Source organism: Petaurus breviceps, unplaced genomic scaffold, assembly GCF_028583685.1.
Source record: "Petaurus breviceps papuanus isolate PSGF00001 unplaced genomic scaffold, PetGlider_PUasm1.0 181, whole genome shotgun sequence".
NCBI classification, from domain to species: domain Eukaryota; kingdom Metazoa; phylum Chordata; class Mammalia; order Diprotodontia; family Petauridae; genus Petaurus; species Petaurus breviceps.
The window spans coordinates 27,949,754-27,974,398 of NW_027185784.1; the positions used below are offsets into that span (position 1 = coordinate 27,949,754).

General features: G+C 41.1%; 2 protein-coding genes across 8 annotated transcripts in view; both read left to right on the plus strand.

The window, feature by feature from the left end:
* LOC138160705 (olfactory receptor-like protein OLF3) overlaps positions 1–24,645 on the plus strand; it is a 650,404-nt gene that overhangs the window by 135,109 nt on the left and 490,650 nt on the right. The gene's annotated exons all lie outside the window — the stretch shown is intronic.
* Positions 2,194–3,340, plus strand: LOC138160506 (taste receptor type 2 member 134-like). The gene has a single exon (XM_069087060.1). It carries the CDS (start codon positions 2,438–2,440, stop codon positions 3,338–3,340), a length of 903 nt encoding a protein of 300 aa, XP_068943161.1. The 5' UTR covers positions 2,194–2,437.

Here is a 24,645-nt window from a genome sequence, read left to right on the forward strand (position 1 = left end):
GCCCAGTCCTTCATTGTCTATTACCTTTAGATCTCCCTGCCTCTTCCCACCTAGATCCCCTTTTCCAGTCCTCCCAGACTACTTGGCCATTCCTGGATCACATCCATATTTTCCCACAGTCTTTCTGTATATAAGGTCCACCTTGCCCCACATTAAATTGCTCAGATTCTTAAAATCTTGTCCACCCCAACTGGTGTTTTAATGAATCCTGTCTCTTACTGAAAGAAAGCTTGGGTCAAATTCTTTTGAGGCAGGACCCCTTGAATTTTAGGGTTCCCAGGACACCTAAACTCAACAGTGGTACCCAGATCCTGGGCTGAGAAATGGTTAGTCTCTGGAGGAAAAATAGAGCATCCAATATGACTTGGGGATCACTGGGAAGGTCCTGGAAGGAAAGGAAATTTCTAAACTCAAATGAGACAGTAGCTTGGGGTCATAGAGTAGTAGGTGAGAAAGAAATAGGTTGATTTAAAAAAAAAAACAGGCTTAAATTCCTAAGGACTTCTTTTGTTAGCTGGCTAGGTGTAGCTGACTAGGGAGTCTAGCCACAAAAGAGTTGTAATAGTTCTGGGGCTATGCACTAAAGACTTGGGGAGAAGAAGCTGAAGACCAGCAGATGGCAACTCAGTGGCAGCCATTCAGTAGAGCCCCTTAGCAGAGATCAAGATGGAACTGATAATAGATGTACAGGGTACCTTAATTCAGTGGAGAAAGCAGGTCCTCTGATGATACCACCAAAGGATATTGGTTGCTCTGTGGGGGCACAAGCATCAGCATTTGAAACATAAGTTACCATGATGATGCATTTTGTGTATCCTTTCCCTCATTGGAGATATGGTAGCCTTGGGTATATGAGAATTTTTCTTGTCACTTATTTTGCTGTGCTATCTAAGTAAATGTCCTTTGGTTGGATGGATGTAATCTATGGTTAGTTGGTTATGTCATGAGATGTGCCTAGAACCTGACTTAGCTTTCAGGATATACATCTGTGAGTAGAGACCCAAGTACTCCCATTTGTCTCATTCTCTTTAGTTCCCCTTTAACTCTGTTCTTTTTAAAAATTCTCCTTCATCCTCCCTTAACTCTCTTTCACTGGTATACATAGAGTGGGCTGTATGTGCTGACAGACGCTTTTCCAATTTTGTTCTCTTGACATTCTCTCACTACTCCTGTCATACCAGGCCTTCCCCTGGCCCATCCATCCCTTTTTTTCAATTTCTGAATTGGCTGATGTGAACTATTATCATAGACCCTTAATGGGACAGAAGAATTGATTTAAGTTGGAAGGGCCCTCAGAGGTCAGATAGGCCAGCCATCTCATTGTACAAGTGAGAAAACTGAGGCCCAGAGATGTTGAAAAGTAGAGCTATTGGCAGAGCCAGGATTTGAATCTAGACCTGATTTCACATTCAGTATGCTTTCCATTGTATTGCATTGCTTCTCATTTTACGTATAGGGTAGAGTTGTCCCTGGATTAAATGAAGTAGGGGAAGTCTGTGCCTTCATTCCATGCCACCCCACCTCCCCTTTCTCCCTTTCAGTTACTCAAAACCTTTACAGTTATTTATCCCTAGCTTCTCAGAGTATCTCCCCTACCTACTCTTGTATTCAATCTCATTGGTACTTTTCTCTAAGTAGAAACCTATCCTATCTCTTTCCTTTTCCCTTCATAGAAACTCACCCGTCCTGTTTTACATTCCTCCAGGGCCTTGCTACTGATTGGAATCCAGAACAAATTAATGCCCAGGTGTTAATGCTATTCTTGTAGAAAAGATGGAAAGATGTGGGTTGAGTGATTGTGCTATTAGATTCAGAACTGGTTGAATGGTGGGACTCAAAAAAGATCCAGTAAGTGGTTCAGTGTCAACCTGACACCTGCAAAGTGGGACTAGGTACACTAGTCACAGAGATCAAAGTAGATGTGGGAATCTACATGAATGGAAAACTAAGTGTTTACATTATAAACTGGAGGATGTTAAACAGTGTGTGTGTGGGTAGATAAGGGGTGTCACTAGAAGAGAAGAGGGGGAAGATCTGGGAGAGCTAGATTTAAGGGAGGGAAGCAGGATGGAGAGGGAACAAGCATACATTTTTGGGGGAGGTAATTGAAAGGTACCAGGATCAGTAGCCTATATCCAGATATTTCCTTGGCCCTGACTCTGGTCAGGGACAGGCAAATCTAGAATAAACAAATAGAGATTGCATTTGGTGAGTGTTCTATGTCAGATTTGCATCCATAAAAGTGTAGGATTCTTTTCTAATCCACGTTAGGCACACAGCATGTCCTCCTCCTCCTCCATGTTCTGTTCCAACTGGGCTCCTGCAGGAAGCAAAGAGTGTTTGTTGAATCCTTGGGGAGCGTGGTCTGCTATTATATCTCTTCTGGGTAAGGTCTCCTGGAGCATCTGAGTCTGAGCAGATCCTCAGCAGAGAAAGAATGCCCAGCCTGCTCATTCTCTTTTTCATGATCTTCTTTCTCCTGGAGTCTATGGCAGCAGTTATACAAAATGGTTTTATCATCATAGTACTGGGCAGGGAGTGGGTGTGCTGTTGGACCCTGCCTCCTGGTGACATGATACTGGTCAGCCTGGGCATTTCCCGCTTCTTTCTACAATGGATAGCAGTTCTCAGTGACTTCCACACATATTTCTCCCCAGTTAATAGCAATATATACTTTGGCATTTTCTGGAATTTTATTAATGTGACCACATTCTGGTTCACCACCTGGCTTGCTGTTTTCTACTGTGTGAAAATTTCTTCCTTCACTCACCCAATCTTCCTCTGGCTGAAGTGGAGAATTTCCCGATTTGTCCCCTGGCTACTCTTGTGGTCCCTACTGATATCCACATTGATATTCATCCCATTTTTTGCAAAGTTCTATCTTGCTTTCCAACATCCATTCACTGGGAATTACTCAGAAATGATCACTTCTGATGATATCACAGGAATATCACAGATGTATTTTTTAATGCCACTGAATTTGTTTATTTTTTTAATTGCTTTTCTCTTCTTCCTTGCCTCCATCATCTTGTTAATTTCCTCCCTGTGCCAACACTTGAGGAACATGCAGCACCATAGTGCTGGTCCTCAGGACCCAAGTATGCAGGTCCACATTACCACCCTGAAGTCAGTTTTCTTCTTTCTCATCTTCTATACATCATATGTTCTGCCTCTGATCATCACCACCATAGAACCTATTTCAGTGTGCAGCTCTCAGTTTTGGGTATTGGAGGTAGTGATCTATGCTGGCATCTCCATCCATCCTGCCTTCCTGATTGTGAACAGCTCCAAACTGAGAAGGGCTCTGAGGAAGATACTGCATGACCATGAGGCTGCATGAGGGGAGTTCAGTTCAGCTCTGAAGTGACCGCTATCAGCAATCAATACTGAGCATTACTAATATTACTGTTTGTGACATAAACACATGACTTAGAAAGGAAGGAAGAGAAGAAGTGAAGGAACAAAGAAATAAAGGAAGGAAAATGGTATTTATGTACTTATAACATTTTGGCACTGTTATAAACAGTGGAGACACCAATACAATTATTAGACAGTGACTTTTCATCTTCTCATTTTCTTTCCCCACTACCTAGTTCATTCATGCCTAAGCCTTGTCATTCTTTCCTCGATAATATTTCGTAGTTAATTGAATGGTATTTTGCAGACTGACTTGCTCGTTTTTACAGATGGGGTACTAAGGTGTAGAAGCAAGCCGAGTGGGATTTTTGTTGTTTTTCTTTTGGAATTCACTTTCCCAGCCTCAGGCTAAATTGTAAACCTCTGGAGGTGTTTGAGCCCCAGTAATCCCCAGGTGCTGAGGCACCCATGCCTTTGGGCCCTAAGGCTTCAGGTGCTCTGCTAGTGTGCAGAGCCAATTAGGTAATATGGGTTCAGCCAATCAGGTACTAGGCATGTGGGCTATGCACTAGGCTCTCTGTGCTGAACTAGTCAGAAGTCAAGTAAAACTGTGTATATAAGCTGGAAGCTTGAGATCGCCTTGGGGGCTCTCTCACTGGAGGAATACTTTGCCTGAGAGCTATTGATGTCCTGGAAGAAGACTCTGGGTAGCAGTTGTTAAGGTTCTCTCCTGATGAATGTGCCCCTAGAAGAAGAGAAGAAAAAAATGAAGATGAAGAAGAAAATGGGTGTTGTGTGGAGCATTGAGAAGGCTGGTGGGGGTGGCAGCCACTGAAGGAGCCTCCCATTTGTGAAAGTGAATTGAGCTGAAGGGCAGAGACCTGCCCTTGGGAAGGAGGCTTAGCTTAAGCTTCACCCCCTTTTGGTTCTAAAGGTCATATACCAAATTTATTGCAAAAAGACCCACAATCCCAGCAGTTGCCTTGTCGATAGGATATCTGGTAGCAAGCCGGGCTCCAGGACCGCCAGACTTCTTGGACTTGCAGTGCTGAGGGTCAGCCACCAGCAGGGTTTGGTCATATTGATAAGCATGTGTTTTGTTGTCTTCTTGGAGGCCTCCTCCACTTATTTCTCTTTGGAGATGGACTGCTGGAAGCATAAATCTGGGCCACGTGGCCTCCTCCTTTCACCTAGACCCAGCTATCTACTCCAGCAAAATGTTTCTTGCCTAGTAGGACAGACTTAAGCATCTTGTACTGCAGGGTTTGAGGCTCAGCCGTCTCCAGTGGTCACCCATTTACCTTGATCAGCCTCTCTTGCAGTGGGCCATAGCCCTGGCAGTTTTCTTTCACCTGAAGAACTGGACGAACTGGAGAAGTCCCTTGGATGGCATGCTGCTGGTGGGCATTGCAGGCCCAGAAATGGGCTGGAGGCAGAAGAAGCTGGGGAGGAGGCCATGGCAGTGGTGGCAGAAGCAGAGATGGGAGCTTCTCTCCTTTGGAGCAGAAGTCCCTTTTAAGTGCTGTTATCAAGGACCCTCAGGGCTTTGAAAGTGAATTGAGATGGGTGTGTTGGTAATGTTTGTAAATATTGTTGTTTCTCATTAAGCTTTGTTTTACCAGAAACAAAAGCTGGGGGCAGGAGCCCTGGAGAGCCTGCTTTCAGACTAGAAGCAGGGAGAGGTTGGAGTGGAACTGTCCTTTCCCCTAAGAGCTGAGACATGGAGCAGGAGCAAAGAGTTGCCTGCCAGTGAACGCAGGCAGGCACTGGGAGTGGTTGGCCCATAGAGGAGGAGCCAAGGGGCTGGAAAGTCAGCTCTGGGTCAAGGTGAAAACTTGTCATAAAGGCTGGAGCAGCAGCAATTGTGTGAGGAGGACACACCCCCAAGAAGACTACTTGGACTTTATTTTGGATTGAGAAGATTATAACCTATTGTGACCTAAGGGCAGTGGATGTTTGTGTGGTATTTTCTGCTACTCCTTAAGGATGTGTTGTGCTAGGGAAGACCCTGGCCTGGGACCCCATGATTTTATTTTATTTTATTTTTTTGCTTTTTGGAGGGCAATTGGGGTTGTGACTTGCCTAAGGTCACATGGATAGTTTTGTGTTAAGTGTCTGAGGCCAAATTTGAACTCAGGTCCTCCTGACTCCAGGGCCAGTGCTGTATATACTGTGCCACCTAGCTGTCCCTTGCCCCCGGATTTTATAAAGAATGTATGATGTGGGGGATATGCCATGCCATAAGATATAATGAATGTAATAATATATGCTGTGTGCCAGTCACATACTGAGTGTTATATTATATACTGGATGATATGTTTTGTTTAAGGCTACATGACCACCTTAAGGATAAGTTGTTATATTATTATGAATTATGAATGCTTTAGTTTCTTGGCTTAAAGTTTAGTTTGAATAGAGTGCTTATTATACCTTGTGATTAGACACTTAGAATTATTCACAGCAGCAGCCCTCAGGTGTGCTATGCTGATTGGCATTACATAAGGCCATGAGAGATCAGGTGACTTGTCCAGGGTCAAACAACTGGTAGGTATTTGAGGCAGAATTTGAACCCAGCTCTTCTTGATTGCAAGTCTAGCCTTCACTTCACTATGATTTTACCTTTCCTTGTCTTTTGTTCTCACACTCACACGCACGGCTACAGAAATAGCCTTTGTCTTCAGCTCCAAACTCCTCCTGCCCATGTGATGGTGCAGTCCTTTTTACTGGTCTCTGTGTCCATCCTGCAAAGAATAGATACACTGCAATTACTGGCAAGGGTAACTATGGGCAAGTCACTTAGGTCTCTAAGCCTTGCCTTCTTCATCTAGGAAAAAAATAAATTGCAATGTGTTCGTGTGTGTATGTGTGTATGCAATGTATTTTTATAAATATGTGCAATGTGTATATGTGTATGCACACAGACACAAACACACACACACACAAACACAATGGAGATAATAGTATTTTCTTTCCCTATCGCAGGAGATTACCCAGGGCAAAGCACTTTGTCAACCTCAAAGTGATAAACAGGCTTTCTTGCTGTTCCTTCTTCCCCATCTTCTCCATTGCCTCTCACAGTCCAGATGAAATGCATCACAGGCTCTAAATAATCACAACTATGTCCCCACTGACAGGCATTAGATTCTTCTCATTGGATTAACCTCACATGATTCTGCTTGAAAGGCTTTTTCAGTCATAAATTAACTCTTTTTGCTTTCTCATTCCTTTCAAAGCTCAGCTAGAAACACAGCTTCTATTCCCAGTTAAATATCAGTTCCTTGAAGGCATGTTTGTGTCTTTGGACCTCTAGAAGAATGGCATAGCAGATAAGAACCCAGCCTCTTTATCAGGAAGACCTGGGTTAAAGTTTTACCCAAGACATATGCTGACTGGGTGATTCAGAGAATTGACTTAAGTTCTCAGGGCCCAAGACAGTTCTTTAAAATTATAGGTTGCTGAGCAGGTGCTGATCTGCACTGGGATTTCCCTACACTAATGAAATCCTGGTCTACTCTCCTTGCTCCACCCCCCCACACCCCCAGTGAAAACAAAGCAATATTCTATCACCTAAAACAATGCCTTCAGTCAATAAATACTTATTAAGCTTCTATTATGTGTCACAAATGATTACTATTTATAGAGTACTTTAAAGTTTGCAAAGTGCTTTACAAATATCTTATTTTATTCTCACAATAACCCTGGGAGGTAGGTGCTATTATTATTTTCCCTGTTTTACAGAGGAAGAAACTGAGGCAGTCAGAGATGAAGTGACTTACCCAGGATCACACAGATAATAGATGTGTGAAACTGGATTTGAACTCAGGTCTTCCTGAGTCCAGGTCCAACACTTCATCCACTGTGCCACATAGCTGTTGTAGAGATATGAAGAAAAGAAATGAAACAGTTCTTGTTCTCATGGAAGTTACATTCAGTTGGGGGCCTGACACATAGTAGGTGCTTAATAAATGCTTACTGAATGAATGAATTAAAAATAAGACACATTCATTTTAAGGATAATGCCATTGTACCAGACGATCTAACTGCTTACCCCAATCTCTAGCAAGGTCCTACACTAGTTGTCTCCTTCTTTAGTACCCACCCCAACAGGAAAAAGGGTGATAATAGTGGAAGCACTTCATCTGTTACTGTGACATGACAGAGAACATCAGCCTTGAGAATATGAAGAGAGAGAAAACAAATATGGCACCATGTTAGTAGAGATGGCAATTTCTTTCTAAAGTTGTCTGTGCAGGACTTTGATGCCCAGTTCATGGCAGGAAATTCCTCCTCTCCTTTGCTTGGTTTGAGAGGATCAGAGACATAAATGAATTTAGTTCTATGGCACCAATAACTAGGACATGGAGCAATGACTGTCTGGAGCTGAGACGCAAGGTATCTATAATTTGTTTGTGCATAATCCCTCCCTCTCACCCCCATTCACTGAGAGAGAAGGTGTCTGAACACTGATCTACACAAGGGGGACTACTGTGAGTGAAAACCTAGGACAAATGTCTTTATCAGCTGCTGGTGGGGAGTGGCTCCACTCAACTAACCTGACTTTTTGCTCATCTGGGGGTGGGGGAAGGGGGTGTAATGGAGGTGGGGCAGCTCAGGAACATTCTAGCTGGGTCTATCACTGTTGTTTGTTTAATTAATTTCTAACACTCTGGTTAAAGTCATCAATAAACCACTATGTCTCAAGAAGGGGAATCCAGTAATATGGGAACTTCAAGCTATTTATCCAATTGGATAATCCACATGGCAAAATCATAGACTAATATGAATCTGGGTTAGCACCCACAAAGGGCTAGTGTTCAGAGGAAGGTGGTAGCTGGCTTCCTAAAGGCTTGAGAGATACCCAAGTTGCTTGGGATGACTCTGGGCACCTTCTGCTGTTGGGTGGTTCATATGACATGTGGGGAAAGTGATTGACAGCAAATATAGCATGGACCTTACTACCAGTCTAAGACACTGTTCACAGTAGTGTCATATTAGTTCCTGAGCATTTACTTGTTTGAATTTATCTGTTATTATTTTTTTAATATAATAATGTCTGTGTGGCTTATAAATACTCAGAGTTCTGCAATCTTATCCATTTGGGAATTCCCTCCCATGTTGCAGGTCACATTTTATATGTGCCTATGTATCTCCTGTGATCATGTCAGTGTATTCTCATAAGTTCTTTATAGGGGGTATGCCCAATGTGATCAAGGAAAACCCTCTTTACCTTCTCCCAACATCTTGAAGATTGCATGGAATAGTCTGCCTGTTTCCATGTTATACTTTTTTCTTGCCAAGTTATGATAGGACCAGAATTTTAATGACTCAACTTCTAGGACTTCTGTCTTCCCCTTGGAAACCTGATCAGTCATAGCTTCCCTGACATAGCTTCCTGGTCTGGTGGAATGAAAAGTGGAATCAGAGCCTCTTAGACTTGGTGAGTGCTTGAAATCATATGATTCTCCTTGCCCACATGACTTACTGACCAGATGAAGTTTCTGGATGGAGAAGAGGAGGATTATGTCCAGAGAAGCTAATTTCCATGTTGTATATTCTTACTCATTTAGGCCAAGGTAAATCTCCTCTTTTATTAAAGGCCCAATGACTTGAGAGTGCCTCTGGGTATTGGCTTTAGAGCCATATCGGCAACACACATGACCAGTCTATCTTCTCTTCCTGATGTGCAACTCCTCGATCAATCCTTTAGTCCTGTTCTTTTTTGCATTTTCTCTTTGATTCCATGGTGAAGCTTGCTCACACTCACCGTGCACTTTTCCATTGTCTGCTGCCTTATACTCATTTGTAGTTCTCCAAAGACAATGGTGTTCCATTGCCATATAGCAACACTGGTAATATGTTAGTGTTCAAAAGATGGCTCTTTCCTTTCATGAGAAACTCAAGAAAAAAAGATGCTTTATAGAAGAAGAAAACATTTTCCTTAGGTTTGGACAAATAAGAGATGGAGATAGAAAGGAAATGTCCTTTCCTCCATTTTCCTCACCCCCATCTTTCTTCTTTTCTGAAAATCTGTCAATTTATTCCCTAGAAGATACTGGTAAATCTGAGTTTTTCACTAAGGAGTGAGGGAATCCAAATATTTGGAATAGTAAAAACTGAAATAAAATCATAGACCTCAGAGGAACCTAGTCAGCAGTTAGTATTAGCACTAGGGGAAATATGGCCCCATGGGGCTAAAGTAACACAATTATTCAGTTAGTGATAGGTCTGGCTCAGGGAAAAAGAGGAAGAAGTCTAGAAGAGTAATGCAAAGGAGACAAGAGTTATAAAGTGAAAAGTAGAAAGAAGGACCCTTGAGAGTTTTGGAGGAGAGGCCTGACGCAAGAGCAGGAATGGTCCTTGGATAGCTGAAGAGAAACTACCCTGCTCCGCTAAGCACAAATGTATTCCATGTAACTGGGTTATCTAACATGTATATATAGTCTTTCATCTTTATCTATGTCTGTTTATCATACTTATCTGAATTCAGAGCTTAGTACAAGGCCTGGCCCATAGCTGGTACTTAATAAATAAATGCTTGTTAATTGACTTAGATACAGTTCCCTCCCTCCCTCCCCACCCCCATTAAATCTGGCTTGCAGAATGTGGCCTATTATTTGTCTTTTACTTAATATTTAATGTGATGAAGACAAAGATATCTGTGATAATAAAAATGAATGAAATGTATTTGAAGGGAAGAATATTTCTGTGTAGTTATTTTCCAAGTAGACATAATGGAGAGATGTATTCATAGGTTTACACCAGAGGTTCCCAAACTTATTTGGCCTACTACCCCCTTTACAAAAAAAAAAAATTACTCAGCGCCCCTGGAAATCTTTAATTCTTTAACAGTTTTTTTTTGAAGCTTGCATCACTTAAAAAAAATATGACATTTAAAAAATTATGCATTTTAAATTTAATAATTAATTGTAAATTTGTTTTTTTTCCTGCATTGAAATTTTGATGATCCAATACTGCATCACGTAATCATATAGTATCATATTATAAACAAGCATTGCATGCACATATAGTCCTGTCAAATAGGCCAGTCTAACTTTGTAGAGGGTCAACCTAATGACTCACTATAGGCCAGGGGCCATGGAAATAGAGGTGCTGTGCTTTTGTTTTTTGTTTTTTTTTGTCTTGCACATGTGGGTAAAATTTCTCTTTGCATTGGACTGCAAGTAATTAGAAGACAGAGTCTACTGTTAGTCTGTGTAGCAACTTATGTATGTAGTAAGTACTTTATTGAGAATGTTGAGGATGGTGATTATTGTTACCATTGTGAGAGAGACAATCCCCTAACATAAAGATCCCAGGTATATTCTAGACATTTTTCTTTCTCTCCTAGCTAACAGTCCTCATACAGAACAGCTAAAGAAATGTACATATTGTAATCCTTATTGCCTCGAAACAAAATATTCACTTGCAAGCATCTAGTTTTTGTATTACATTATTATTATTTTTTTTATTACTATTGTTATTGCTAAAGAGGAAAACAATGGAAATCTTAAAATGAATCACCATTTGTTCCAAAGATAACACTCTGTCTCCATCTCTTTCTCTTCTTCCTTTGCTTCCTCCATTCCTGTATAACCAACACTATATCTATACCTGTAGTTATAGCTAAACCTATTCCTGTACCAATATTGTTATTTATACCGATACTTGTACTCATATCTGCATCTATATTTATATCTATGCCCATCTCTATATCCATGCCCATCTTTATATCTGTCTCTAATTTCTATATATCTACAAGCAAAGGTATGTGCACTATTCCTTCTTACCAACTTTTCCATGGTTCTATAGCATAGATCATTGTCCACATTGTTGGGCCAGGCTAGAATATGTTTCCAAAGAATTCTCTGGTCTTTCTTTACCATTTGCCTAGTACAAAAAGGAAAAAAGAAAAATCCTCTTGAGTCATTTTCTTTTCTCTCTGAAGGTCCTTCTTTTCCTCTCCAAGTTACCAATTCCACTAATCACCATAAATATCCATGGGGCAAGTACAGTTTATTTTCTTCCAGTTACTCAAAAGCAAAAAGAATGAACAAGAAATGTACTCAGTCCAGCAACTGGTACATAACAATACACTTTGTGAATGAGCGATGGTCTACACCATGAGTTTTTTGCCTATCAGGCACACCGCAAAATTTGATGAGTTTTTTTTCCCTTGCATCCTTTTTACAATCTGTGGGTTGGAAAGTTTCAAAAACTTAATAGCTTGTAGTGCCATAACTAGACTTCCCTCCCACCCCCTGGGCAAAAACAATCACAGAGAAAGAGTAGGAAGTTGTGCAGAGGACAGTCTAGTCATGGAAGCAGTTGTGAAAGGAGAAGGGGAAGTCTGTTCTCTAGAGAGTCTGGCATAACCTAGCAGAAGTTCCTAGCAGAAGGAAAATAGGCCTGGGGAAAGGTGAGCCCTGGTAAAAGGACAGTAGTAGTGGTGGCCTGGGGGTGGCTCCAGCAACATGGGAAAGCAGAGGACTTCAAGGTGATTTATGGGATGGGTAGGGTAAAGTGAAAGAACTCTGTTCTCAGGAGGTAGCGTGTCCCACTGGATGTTGACACACTAGGATAAAACCCTCTTCATTCCATGTCAGTTAACCTCTGATGGCTTTCCATTTCCTATGGGATAAAATTAAACTCCTTAGATTTCAAGCATTCAAGTCCCTTTATAATTTGGCCCCTCCCAACCTCTTCAACCTTATCCCTCCCTCCACAAATTATTCCTGAAACTAGTGGTCACAATGTCCTACTCTTTGTTCCTTGAATATGGTGGCCTGCCTCCAGCTGTTCCCTCTGCCTGGCATGCCCTTCTCTCTTCTATTCAACTTTATCTAAGTCTTACGTTTCCTTCAAGGACAAGCTCTAAGTCCTATCTTCTCTATGAAAACTTTTCTGAATTCCCTAGTTTTCAGTGATTGCTTCCTCCTGGAAACTCCTATAGGACTTATTGCCTATACCATTTACTTGGCACTTAAAATGTTCTGTCTTATATCATTAATTGTTTTTGCTAAGTATTTTTATAATAATAATTATATATGAAATTAGTTAATATTTTATAAATTACAATGAACAATATTAAATAGTGTTAATAAATTATTGTTATGTTCTTGTGGGCAAAGAGACTGTAGGCTCCTTGTAGGAAGAAGACATATAGGAAGCCTCTCTTGAGTCCTTTGGGACCCTTCCCACAGTGGATACTTAGAAAAATACTTGATGATGGTGATTGAGAAACAGAGTCTATGTTCAATCTCTTTTTGTTTCCTAAGTAATTAGCACTGGACTTTGCCCAAAGTAAATGCTTAATAAATGCTTGTTGAATAAAGCTGAACAGGGATAATGATGGGTGATGTTGACTGTATTAGAATTCATAATGTGAGGAACATCAGAGCTGGGACTAGACCTAAAGTAGAATTGGGGGAAAGAGGAACAGCAACATCCCTTTTACCCAGTGAAAAAAGGAGGGCAAAAAGAGGCTGACTGTATCTTACCCTTGTGAGTCAGGCCTAGGTTGCTCAGATTGGCTCTCTTTACCACTCGGGAGTAAGACATGCATCATTATAGTATAAACTGTGGCCCAGAGGTCCCTCTATTTAACTCTGGGTTAAATAGAGTGAGATTGATCTTGGGAGCTGCACTCCAAAGTTATTATTTCATTAAATATTATTTCCACAGAGAATTTACTATAGAAAATTTCCAAGTATAGTTTGTATATAGCTTATGCCTAGGCTTCTGTAAATGTGGGTAAAACTAGGTGTTGTATAACCACTCAGGGTAACATGTGACTTTGAGTACAAGACTGCCTACATTTCACCCTACTGAAAATGCAGAAGCTGTAGGGGACAGGAAGGTATTCAAATGTAGAAATCACAAAGGAATTCTCAATTACTTTTCAACAATATAAATATAAACTCTGGAATTAGACTGCCCCAGAAATACCCCTCCTGTAATGAGGAGGCACACATGGAGGAATGGCAGTGTCCATCAACTCTACTCTCAGGCCATGTTAACAACCAAAAAAGGGATGATGTGTAGTAGACTCATAGTGCTTTTTATGTTCTGGTGTTCCATATCCTGAAGATGCACTGCCGACAGCTCCAGCTGCACAATGTGAGGTCCCACCTAAGAGGACAGAGCCCTCTGCCTTGTGGAGGGAGAAGTGGCCCTAATTCTATACTCCGTTCTTGAGGAAGACACAGAGATAATAAGATAACTATCCCATAGTAAGCTTCTTTACCTAGATATGTGCAGTTTTCCTTATGTACATATGGAGACATCTGAAAAGGGAGCAGCTCTATGAACTCCTCTGTTTTGGGGGTGACATGGAAAATGATGATACTGTGTATTCTCTTCATCATCCTCTTTGTGCTATCTGGGGATCTGGTAGGGACCAGTATTTTTCCATCACTATGTCAAGGAATCGGTCTATCAGATTCCTCCCTCATGTTCTCATCTAATCAACCCACATTAATTATATGCCTACTAAGTGTAAAATATTGTTCTAGGTACTGGTTCTTTGATGTCTTAGTGGTACACACACACAATATAAATAATACTCTTCCCTTCTTTGGGGGTTCCACTTTTTCACCTGGTCCTTTAGACTGACTCAGCACTACCCTGTAGTTTGAATTTCCCTACAAGGTAAACTGAACTTGGGGTTACCATCAGGGCAACACCCTAATATTCTAGTCTACACTCTTGACTCTCCAGGACTGTCACTAAAATGGCCCAGGAACATCTTCATTTTAGAATCCACACATTGGAAATATGTTCTGCTGCTGTGGACTCTATCTCTGACTGGCTTCTTCCTTCCAGTACCTCTATTTTAAGGAGGAGTTCATTGCCAGTCACATCTTCATCCCTTTCTAGACTGTACCTCTGACTCTCCTGGACTTTGTCTACAATCCCACCCCACTTTCAGCTCCCTTTTACATGTCTTCCCTATTAGTATATAGCTAGAGTATAAGCTCTTTGAGGGGAGGGTGTCTTTCTGCTTTTGTTTGTATTCCCAATGCTTAGCACAGTGCTTAACATATTGTAACCATTTAATAAAATCTTGTTGATTTGACTTAATATGGATCCTTCCTACACCAAAGTATATTTAAATCTCTTCAAGTTTTCTTGTCCTCTGCAAATTTTGTCCATGTTTTCCCATATATCATCCTTAGTGTATGCAACAGATAACACACAGATAGCCCAAGCCAGAGCCAGAATTTTAACCAAGGTTTATCAACATTTCAATTGTACCATATTACCTCTTATTTGACTTACAAGAGTTTTTTCCCACCCCATGGATAATGGAATGCAACTCCAAGAGGCTGGTCATGTTATTTACATGCCAAATGTATGTTTGCCTATTTTAGAAAGGAGTAACACAAGGGGAGTGCTCACATGGAGGTCAGAAGAAGTGATACCAGGACATTCTAAAGGTCTCCCTGAAGAACTTTGAAATTGATTCTGTGACTGAAGAGATACTGGCAATGGACTGCTTGCCACGGTGGGCCCACATTAAAGAGGGCCTTATGCTCTGTGAGCAAAGCAGAATTGCAGGAGCTCAGAAGAAACACGAGATGCACAAATTTAGAGATATCTCCACTCCAAATATTCCTGGAGGTTATTTGTGCTCTACCTGTAGTAAAGCCTTCCAGAGCTCACATTGGTCTGATAGGTCACACTTAGACACACTGTACCTTGAATCCAACATATAGTGATGATATTTTGGTCCTCTTCAAGAATGAAGAATAACCAACTTATCAATAATGGAGCATGGATATTGATATATACAAATTTTTAGGGGATCCTCTCCTCTTCTAGGCTCTCTTTCTGGGTTCTTCTTCTTTCTAGTAGAACTAGACAGGGATATACATGATTGCAAGCCAAGGACAATTAATCTTGAAAGAAATGGATGCAAATCTCCCACTGGTTCAATTACTGTTGTTTCCTTTGCATCCCTTTGATTTACATTCCATTTGACTAACTTTTAACAAACTTAGAATGAGTTGAAATACTCTTCTGCCTGCGCTCTGAATCCATCCATCCTTCCACTTCTGTAGATGCCCTGCTTTTTTCTTATATTTTTCTCATTTAAATCCCCTTCACATTGTTCTCCAGGTGCCTCAGATCTCTAAGTTCAGTTAGTTAAAAATTTTCCTTGCCTTCAACTATGGCCTTAGAATTTATTTCCACAAATTTTATCAGGGTTTAATTGATTACTTAAAGAAATCTGGATAGGTATTTCAAACACTTAACCACCTAAGCTTACTCTTCAGTAAAGTGTACCCCAAAATGATGGTGTGGAAGCCATAGTAAAACCTCCTGAGTTTGAATGGATTTACAACTGAATGGTCCTCATCCTATTTTCCTCGAGGCCACATAAGTGGTAGTGGAACTAACGTTTTGAGATGGCTCTTGCTTGGACAACTATGTCCATTTTTTGTTGATAACAACCAAATGAACCTTTCAGAAAAGCATCTGCTTGCCTGGCTGGAATGCCCTGTTTTTCCTTTCTACTTATTCTAACTTTCTATTTATTCTAGATCAAGGCCCAGAATCCTGACCTTGGCTGCCCAATGTGAGGTCCCACCTAAGAGGACAGAGGCCTCCGCCTTGTGGAGAGAAAAGAGGCCCTAATTCTGCCCTCCATTCATTAGGAAGACCCAGAGATAATAAGATAACTATCCCATAGTACAAAGTAACCTCCAGAGCTAGGTGCATGGAGAGTCACTCAGGAGAGGCTGGATGAAGACATTGCTTTAGGACTAAATCTTGTGGGTGAGACTATAGTGACTCAGTGGTGAGCACAGTGAGGAGGAATGTAGGCCTTGTTAAAAAATTAAGCAATTTTCCTAGTATGATTATAAGACTTTTTTTTCACTGCAGATAAAGAGCAGGATGGAACCCTATGTCAATATCCATAGTCCTCAATCCCCAAAATAGGGATTGTGCAGGAATCCTGGTGACATAAACCCAGAGGGATGACTGCCTGTCCGTGGAAGGGCAACACTGTTACTTGGGAGGGATTAGAAAGAGTTAAAAGCACACAAGGAAAGGCATCCTTTCCAGGGTGGGCAGGCTTACAGGAAGCTCATTTCACCATCCCTGCTTCTTTTTAGTGCAGTTAAACTTTCAGCCTGGTTTCTACCTGCCAGTCTTTCCTCTTCCCACTGTCAATGGGTGTGTATTCTGGGAATGCAATTTCATTTCACTTAGAACCATTTCTCTCCTTTTCTTAGTATTTAGGTTACATATTTCTCGCTTCTATCAGCACTTCCCAATTGATTCATGAAGTTTAGAAGGATCCTCCCTTTCTTTCTCCAACTGCCTTTCTATATTCTGTGAAATGGAGAGGCAAAGCAAAGAACACAGATGAGCCTATTACCTATATTACCTTGGGTGAATCACTTAACTTTTCCAAACCTTAGTCTTTCTTAAAAAGTGAATGGATTTGAATAGGTCAGGGATTCTTAATTTGGGGTGTATGAAGTTTAGAAGTATGTATTTTTTGATAACTATTTCATTATAAGCTGTTTTCTTTGTAATTTTACACATTTTATTCATTTAAAACATTATTTTGAGAAGAGGTCCATATATTTCACCAGACTCCAAAGGGCATCAGGACCTAAAGAAGACTAAAAAAGTATGGTTTCTGGACTTCTTTGTAGCTATATATTCTTTTGACATCTCCATGTCAGCTGATCAGGAACATGAAAATTACCTGAGGCTGTTTCTTGCAATTCTCCATCAAGAAGCAGTTAAAATTAATTGCTAAAATGGGGATTCTTGACCTTTATTGGGTCACAGACCCACTAGCTTTCCAGTTGTCTCTATTCCCTGTCTCAGAATAATGTTTCTAAATGCAGAAAATGAAATGAATATGATTACAATGGAATCCACTTATATTGAAGTACAATTAAAAAAAACCAAACAAACCCATAACAAAATGCCATATATCTATATCTATATATTTCTTGCTTTTTGGAGGGCATTTGGGGTTAAGTGACTTGCTCAAGGTCACAGGCTAGTTTTTGTGTTAAGTGTCTGAGGCCGGATTTGAACTCAGATCTTCCTGACTCCAGGGCCGGTGCTTTACTCACTGTGCCACCTAGCTGCCCCAAAACACCACATATTTTTAAAAGAACTTAAGAACCCATGTGAAGGGTAATGGAAAACCTAGCTTTAGAAAATGAGGCCTGTGCCAAGGGAGAAAGACTCCTAATGAGTGTAACTGTGCTTTCCAACAATTTCTGCCACCCTTCTTTTTGAGTCTAAGGGAGTAGCTTTGGGGAGGGGGAAATGTTGGAAGCCTTATTTCCCCCTTGTCCCCATATATTCATTGCCAAATGTCCTAGCTAGCAAACTTGTACTTGGGATGGAGCTGACTCCGTTTTCTTGTTCTTCCTTTTCCCAGCTAGGTGACTAAGCAGTAACGTTGAGATGGGTAAGTCCAGCCAACGTATTGGGTTTCAGAAGGTCCTGAGAGACCAATGGGGTTGTGAGCTCAGTATCTACTGTAGTGGGTGATTGTAGCGGTTGATTGTGGTCATAATAGCAGTAGCTGGAGTTATCTGGTACCAAGGGAAGAACCAACAAGAGAGAGTGAGAGGCCACCAGAAAAGAACAATTTTGAATAATGGTTGGCATTTGATTCTACTGTGTTCATTAGAAATAAAATGTGAAAATCTAATTAGCAGAATTGTCAGACTGCATTTTGTCCTGATGAGACTTGGTAACAGCCAGTATACTGTAATGTCCTTAAAAATAAGTCTCTTTATCCTTGCTTTTTGTATGGGAATAAAATGCCTTGTCTTATATGCATTGCGTACCATTTTTATCTCCCCCCTTTTGGTAAATACAAGACTAGATCCAAAAAGATTTGTGGGTGTGAAGAATGAAATGAATATAAAAAGTGGGGAACCTATTTCTCTCATTGAGAAGTCAAGGTTTCTTCAGAGGTAAACCCTGGGCAAACATGATATTAGGCAAAGGGGAGGGAAAGAGGAAAGAAGCATTTATGTAGCACCCACTATATGCTGGGCACTATTCTAAGCCCTTTTACAAATAGAATCTCATTTCATACTCGCAGTGCTGCAAAACTGGTGCTATTATTGTCCACATTTTTATGGCTGAGAAAAACTGAGGCAAATAGAGGTTAAATGACTTGTCCAGGTTCACGCATCTAGTAAATATCTGCTGGACTTGAATTCGAGTCTTCCTGACTGCAGACCCAGCACTCTATTGTGCTATCAGCTGTCTCTTAAAGACTGAGTTTGGCTCAGGTCAGCAGTTCCTGTGGCCTCAGAGAAGCAGAGCAAGGCTAGCTAGTCATTATGCTAGACAGGCTTCTAGGTTTCTTAGCTTTTAATTCTTTCATCTCCTAGTCTTATTTCCAAGTCTGGGCACCCAACTTGAGACAGGTGTTTCCCATTGTGGTCCCAAAGGTTCACAGAATCACAGGTGATCAATGTTGAAGGGATCTGTGATAGGAATGGCAATTAAAGATTCCCCTGTATTGGCTTGGTTTTCAAATTGATTGTGTTAAAACCCAGAGTTTGTTAATCCCACCTGTGGGATGGGCTTGTTGATGTGAAAAGAAAGTCCTGAACTGGGAGGAGCTGGTGATGTAGATTTGGAGAGACACTAGAGAGAGGCGGAAGATCTTTTTGGAAGCAGCACCTCGTGGAGAGAGAGAGACTAAGAGAATTGCTGGTGGCCGCTTTGAATTGCCCTGGACTTTTGAGACCTGCCCCCTGAGCTGCCAAGGACTGAGGAGACATGGCTGTTTTGCTGGTACTTTGTCTGTCTGTTTTGATGTTGTTTTGCCAGATTTGTCCACTGGTGAAAGACTGTCCTTTTGTTGAAGAAGTCCTGGAACCTGGCTGTTCGCTAAGAAGCTCTGAGACTGTCCTGCAGACAGAGAGTGAATACTGTCCACTGGTGAGGGACAGTACTGTTGTTGCAGGGGTCTGGAGACTGTCCTGCAGACAGAGTGAATACTGCCCACTGGTGAGGGACAGTGCTGTTGTTGCAGGGGTCGGGGAGCCTTTCTGTTGGTTCAGAAGCCCTGAAGAAGGATTTTCTTGTTGTATGTTTACAGAAATCCTGGGAGAGGGCTTTGCTAATGTGTTCAGGGGTTCTAGGACTGTTCTACAGACAGAGGATGAATTCATGAAGGGACTGGCAATGTATCTTATGGCCTTGCTAAGCCTTGTCTCCCCAGGAACTAAGATTGCTGAGAACTTGCCTCGTGTCAAGATGAAGAAAAGAGCTCTATTTGTGTATTAAGTGCTGTGTTTAAACTTGATGTAACTCTGGGGTAGATTCAATTGTGATCCAGGGGTGGGGAACTTTTGACCTTATGTTTGGAAACTAATCTCCATTTGAGAAGAGGGGTTTTGTGGTGGACTTAATTAAGGTATAGCCTAGGGGTGGAGAAGTATTTAGAACAGAGACTTTGTAATTGATTGAATGATTGGAAGGTCCTGGGGTGGGGTAGTCCTTGGAGATTATTTAATCACACTTAGTAAATGCTGTAATTTGGAATGATTGTCATGTTTTGATCTTCTCTGTTCTTGGTTTGTCACTGAATAAAATAGAGAGCACCTATGCTGGTATTTTGAACCTGGAAAGTTGCCTTTCTTTTGGCATTACATTACAGGATCTCAGTGGCTGCCTATGACAACTTAAACCTAAGTAGGAATTGCCCCTAAAATATAACGGAAAATTGATCTTGCAGCCTGTTTTTTTTTTTGGAAGGGGGAAGGTAGGGCAATTGGAGTTAAGTGACTTGCCCAAGGTCACAAGGCTAATTTTGTGTTAAGTGTCTGAGGCTGGATTTGAACTCTGTTCCTCCAGATTCCAGGGCCAGTGCTCTATTCACTGTGCCACCTATCTGCCCCCCAGCCTATTTTTTAAGAACAATTGTTTGGAACTCATACCTCCTAAGGTAGTCCATTTCATTTTGAGGTACCTTTAATTTTCAAAAATTTTTTTCTTTTACACCAAACCAAAATCTGTCCCTTTTCAGTTTTTGTCAATTGCTCATAATTCTGCCTGGACAAGTAAAAAACCAAAAACCAAATCAACAACCAAATTCCTCTTCAAATATTTAAAAACTGTTATTATTCCTTTTTTCTTTTTTCCACATTAAACAAACCCAGTTTCTTTAGCCAGCTCCCAAAAGGAAGGTTTCCTGTCTTTTCACTATCCCCACAGACCTCTTTTTAGCATCCTTTGTTGAGAACTCATGACCTCTTAAAGTAGACCATCTCATCTACTGAAATCTGTTCCTTTTCAGTTTCTGTCCATTGCTCATAATTCTGCCCTTTGTGGACAAGTAAAAACAAAACAAAAGACAACAAAACAAATTCTTCAAATGTTTAAGAACTGCTATTATTCTTCCCTCCTCTCCCACAGGTTCCTTTTTTTCCAGGCTAAAGAAACCCAGGTCCTTAAACTAATCCTCAAATGGAATGGTTTCCTGTCCCTTCACCATCCTGATGGCCCTTCTCTTTTTGGCATTCTTCTTAAGATGTAGAAACTAAAAATGTCTATGATACTTAAAATGTTCTCTGACCAGGGCAGAGAACAATGGAACTATACATCATCCTGATTCTGGATACCATGTTTCTATCAATGTGCCTTCAGATCATACTGGCTCTTTTGGCTACCACATCATCTGTTGACTCATATTGAGTTTGCCTCCACTAACACCCCACCCACCCTGCATTTTTCATACACATTGTCCACTTCTGGGCTTCTGACCACCTCTAATTAATGTATAATTCCTTCCTTCATCCTCCTGGATGTTTGGTTTCTCTGACACCTGGAATATTGAAAATACTTTTCACACATTTTTCTCTATTCTGGTTTTCCTGTTGGTTGTCATAGCTAGTTCTGTTCTTGACTTCAATCCACCAGGGGTCAGATGGAAGGTATGCCTGGCTTCTCCATGTTATTCTCTGTAAGAGTCTCTGGCAGACTCCAATTGTTTTCCTGTTAGAAGCTTTTCCTCCTTTCCAGGGCACCCCCTTTCCATGCTGCTTCTTTCTTGGTCAACATGGATTCCTAGTTCATTTTCAAAACTGAGATTATTGATAGGTTTACCATTTGTACTCTCTTCCCTATTTGTTCATCAGCAGGCAAAGACCCCTCCAAGGGAGTGTTCATCTTTGAAAAAGAACATTTTGTACATATAGTCACAAAAAGAGAATTCTTCTTTCTTTTACCCTTACCTATCACAAGCCCTATACTCCAAGTGTTGGCAAGTAGTAGAAGAATAGTCACTTTTTTAGGGAGTAGATTTGGGAAGCAGCATTGTACAGAGAAAGGAGCACTAGCTCTCAAATTACAGAGCATGGGTTCAAATCCCACCGCTGATATTTAATACCGGTGTGACCTTGGGCATATCACAGATTTGCTGACCATCAAGTTTTTCATTTTCAGAATTTGGGGATGGGATTAGACAGCCCCCAAAGACCCTTCCAGCTCTTGATGTATTATATGATAGAAATTCTCAGTTTCTATGACAGGAGTTCAGAGAGAGTATTTTCACTGATCCAGACAAACAATGCAAATCACATGCATTTGAAAAGAACAATTGTAAGTGAGGCTTGTAGAGATTTGCATCCATACAGAGCTGCATGGACCTTTCCTCCCCAAACCCACATGGTTCTCTAATTATACTGCATCTTGGAGAGAAAGGGTAGAGCATTCTCTCTGCGCATCTCATCAAGCAAAGCAGCAGCTCTGTAAATCAGAGGTTAGGAGAGACCTAAGCAAGAGACGTCATTGTAGGAGTGACGAAAATTATGGGACCATTTGTCATCTTTGCCATGGTTCTCTATGTCCTGTTGTGCTTCCTGGGGATCATGGCTAATGGCTTCATTGTTGTGGTACTGGGCAGGGAGTGGGCTCGATATCACCAGCTGTCTCCTTGTGACTTGATCCTGATCAATTTAAGTGCCGGTCGCTTCTGCCTGCTGTGCCTTGGAATGGCACACAACTTTTACTATTTTCTTCACCACCTACAATATTCCAAGGAGCCTTCCCATCCGTACTTTGGGATTTACTGGGATTTTCTGAATACAGCCACATTCTGGTTTGCCACTTGGCTTAGCGTCCTCTTCTGTGTAAAGATTGCAAACTTCACTCACCCCGTTTTCATTTGGCTGAAGTGGAGAGTCAAGGGACTAGTACCCTGGTTTCTACTAGCCTCCTTGATAATCTCTTTCATCATCACTGTGCTGTTTTTCATGAAGAAAAATGCTTTCTACCAGACATTCTTGCAGGGGAGATTCTCTGGGAACATAACTTCATATGGCCTCACTAGAAAACTAGAAATCCACTATTTTCTGCCTTTGAAACTATTTTTTTTTTCTGTCCCCTGTTCTATGTTTGTAGTCTCAATAGTTCTGCTGATTACCTCTCTGCAGAGACACTCCTGGAGAATGCAACACACTTCTCACAGTGCCCAGGATGCTAGTACTCAGGCTCACACCAGAGCTCTGAAATCTCTGGTGTCCTTCCTTATTCTTTATGTTCTTTCTTTTACATCTTTTGTCATTGATGCTCCCTTTTCTGACTTTGGGAATACCTGGTACTGCTCATGGCAAATTGTAATTTACCTGTCTACATATGTTCATCCCTTTGTCCTTATCCTTGGGAACTCCAAGTTAGGAGGGGCACTCATGAAGCTTCTTCTTTTGCCTAAAACCTTCTGGAATAACAAGAAAATGTCATCTCCTATCTAAGATACACACAACTCTGTCCCATAAAAAAGAAAAAAACTCTACTGAGGACTGCTGCAGAGCACATCCTTTGACCTCAAAGTTTTTATCCCATTGAAGTCTCGGTAGAAATTTAACATTTTCCTCATTCATTATTCTCATACTACGATATTCAAATGATTCTGTGATGTCATGGATTTAGGAGTATCTGACTTCCAGTGAGGCCTTCTTGATGCCTGTCTCTGCTGCCCATCTTGCTTCACTCTTGTCCTCCCTGTAGCTCACCATAAGAGGTCTCCAGCCTCCCTTGGAGGCCTTCCTTTCTCTTGACATTTGGAGAGTGTCAGTGGAATACTCATATTGTCCCCTTGTTTTCTTTCACCTTTGTCACCGTGTTCTATTCTTCTAAGAAAAGAAAAAAAAATCATGCGGTTTTCAAAAGACATTTTCTTTTTGAAATAGCCACAGTGACTTTCTACAAATGAATCTCAGAAAAGTCAGCTCTGGGTTGTCCTTTGAAAAACTAAATATTCAAAGGTGTCACTAATGCTTTGTTTATAACAATATCCATGTGATGAAACAATTTAATTTTTCTATTAAAAAGCCTTAACATTTCTATTTAAATGTTATTTAAAGCATTTTGTTCTGGCTAAGAGAGAAGTTGTTTGAAAAATGAATTTGAGGAATTCTTTGTTAGAACATTAATTGTGGCAGGCAGGCTGTAAGAAGCTCAGGTTGCTAGAGTCAATGCCAGGTATTAGAGAAAGCTATTGTTGATTTATAGAAGTCATAGAACCAAATCAAACTGAAATAAAAAAAATTAACAGAATACAATTTGAGTAATACTTGTGTGTGTGTGTGTGTGTGTGTGTGTGTGTGTGTGTGTGAGAAGAATGGACTTAGTGGTGGAAAAGAAGCATATAGTATCTCTGAGCAACTTACTGAGAGACTCACCTAGGTTCCCCAGGGTCGAGGTTGAAATGCTGAAATACTCATTGAATGCTAGTGGACTTGAATTAAATGGAAAGGAATTGTGGGGCTGTCTTCATTCTGCAGCTGAGGGGGAGATGTAGTCCACTCTAGCCAGGCCCCATCTTACCAGCATCTTTGTCAAAATGTAAGTTTTTTTGGGACAGAGGTCTTATTTTCTGTAATGTTAGTTCTTGGTACTTTCTAGCAGACTCTACACCCTTTAGGAACTCTGTCAGTGGGGGTGTTGATTGATTGGTCTGGTCTGGTTTAGAGGAGAAGCCTGAAGAGAAATTGCTTCCAATCAGTGACTTATGTCACGTATTTCTCTCCCCTCATGGACAGTGAGAAATGCCAGGGCAGCTCCTGCTGCTCCTAGGTGGGTCAGTATCCCACCCTCTTTTTGCCTTCATTCATCTTTCCCTCTCCCTCAGTATCTCACCTGGTCTCAGTGACTAACCTTGAGCAGCAGACAGGTTCTCATAGTAGGGGCAGCACTTCATCCAAGTCAGATTTTAAACATATCTTCTTCATTTCCTCAAGTGTGTGTGTGTGTGTGTGTGTGTGTGTGTGTGTGTGTGTGTGTGTG

Coding starts and splice junctions, on each gene's coding strand:
- LOC138160506 (XM_069087060.1), top strand. CDS start 2,438: ATGCCCAGCCTGCTCATTCTCTTTTTCATGATCTTCTTTCTCCTGGAG.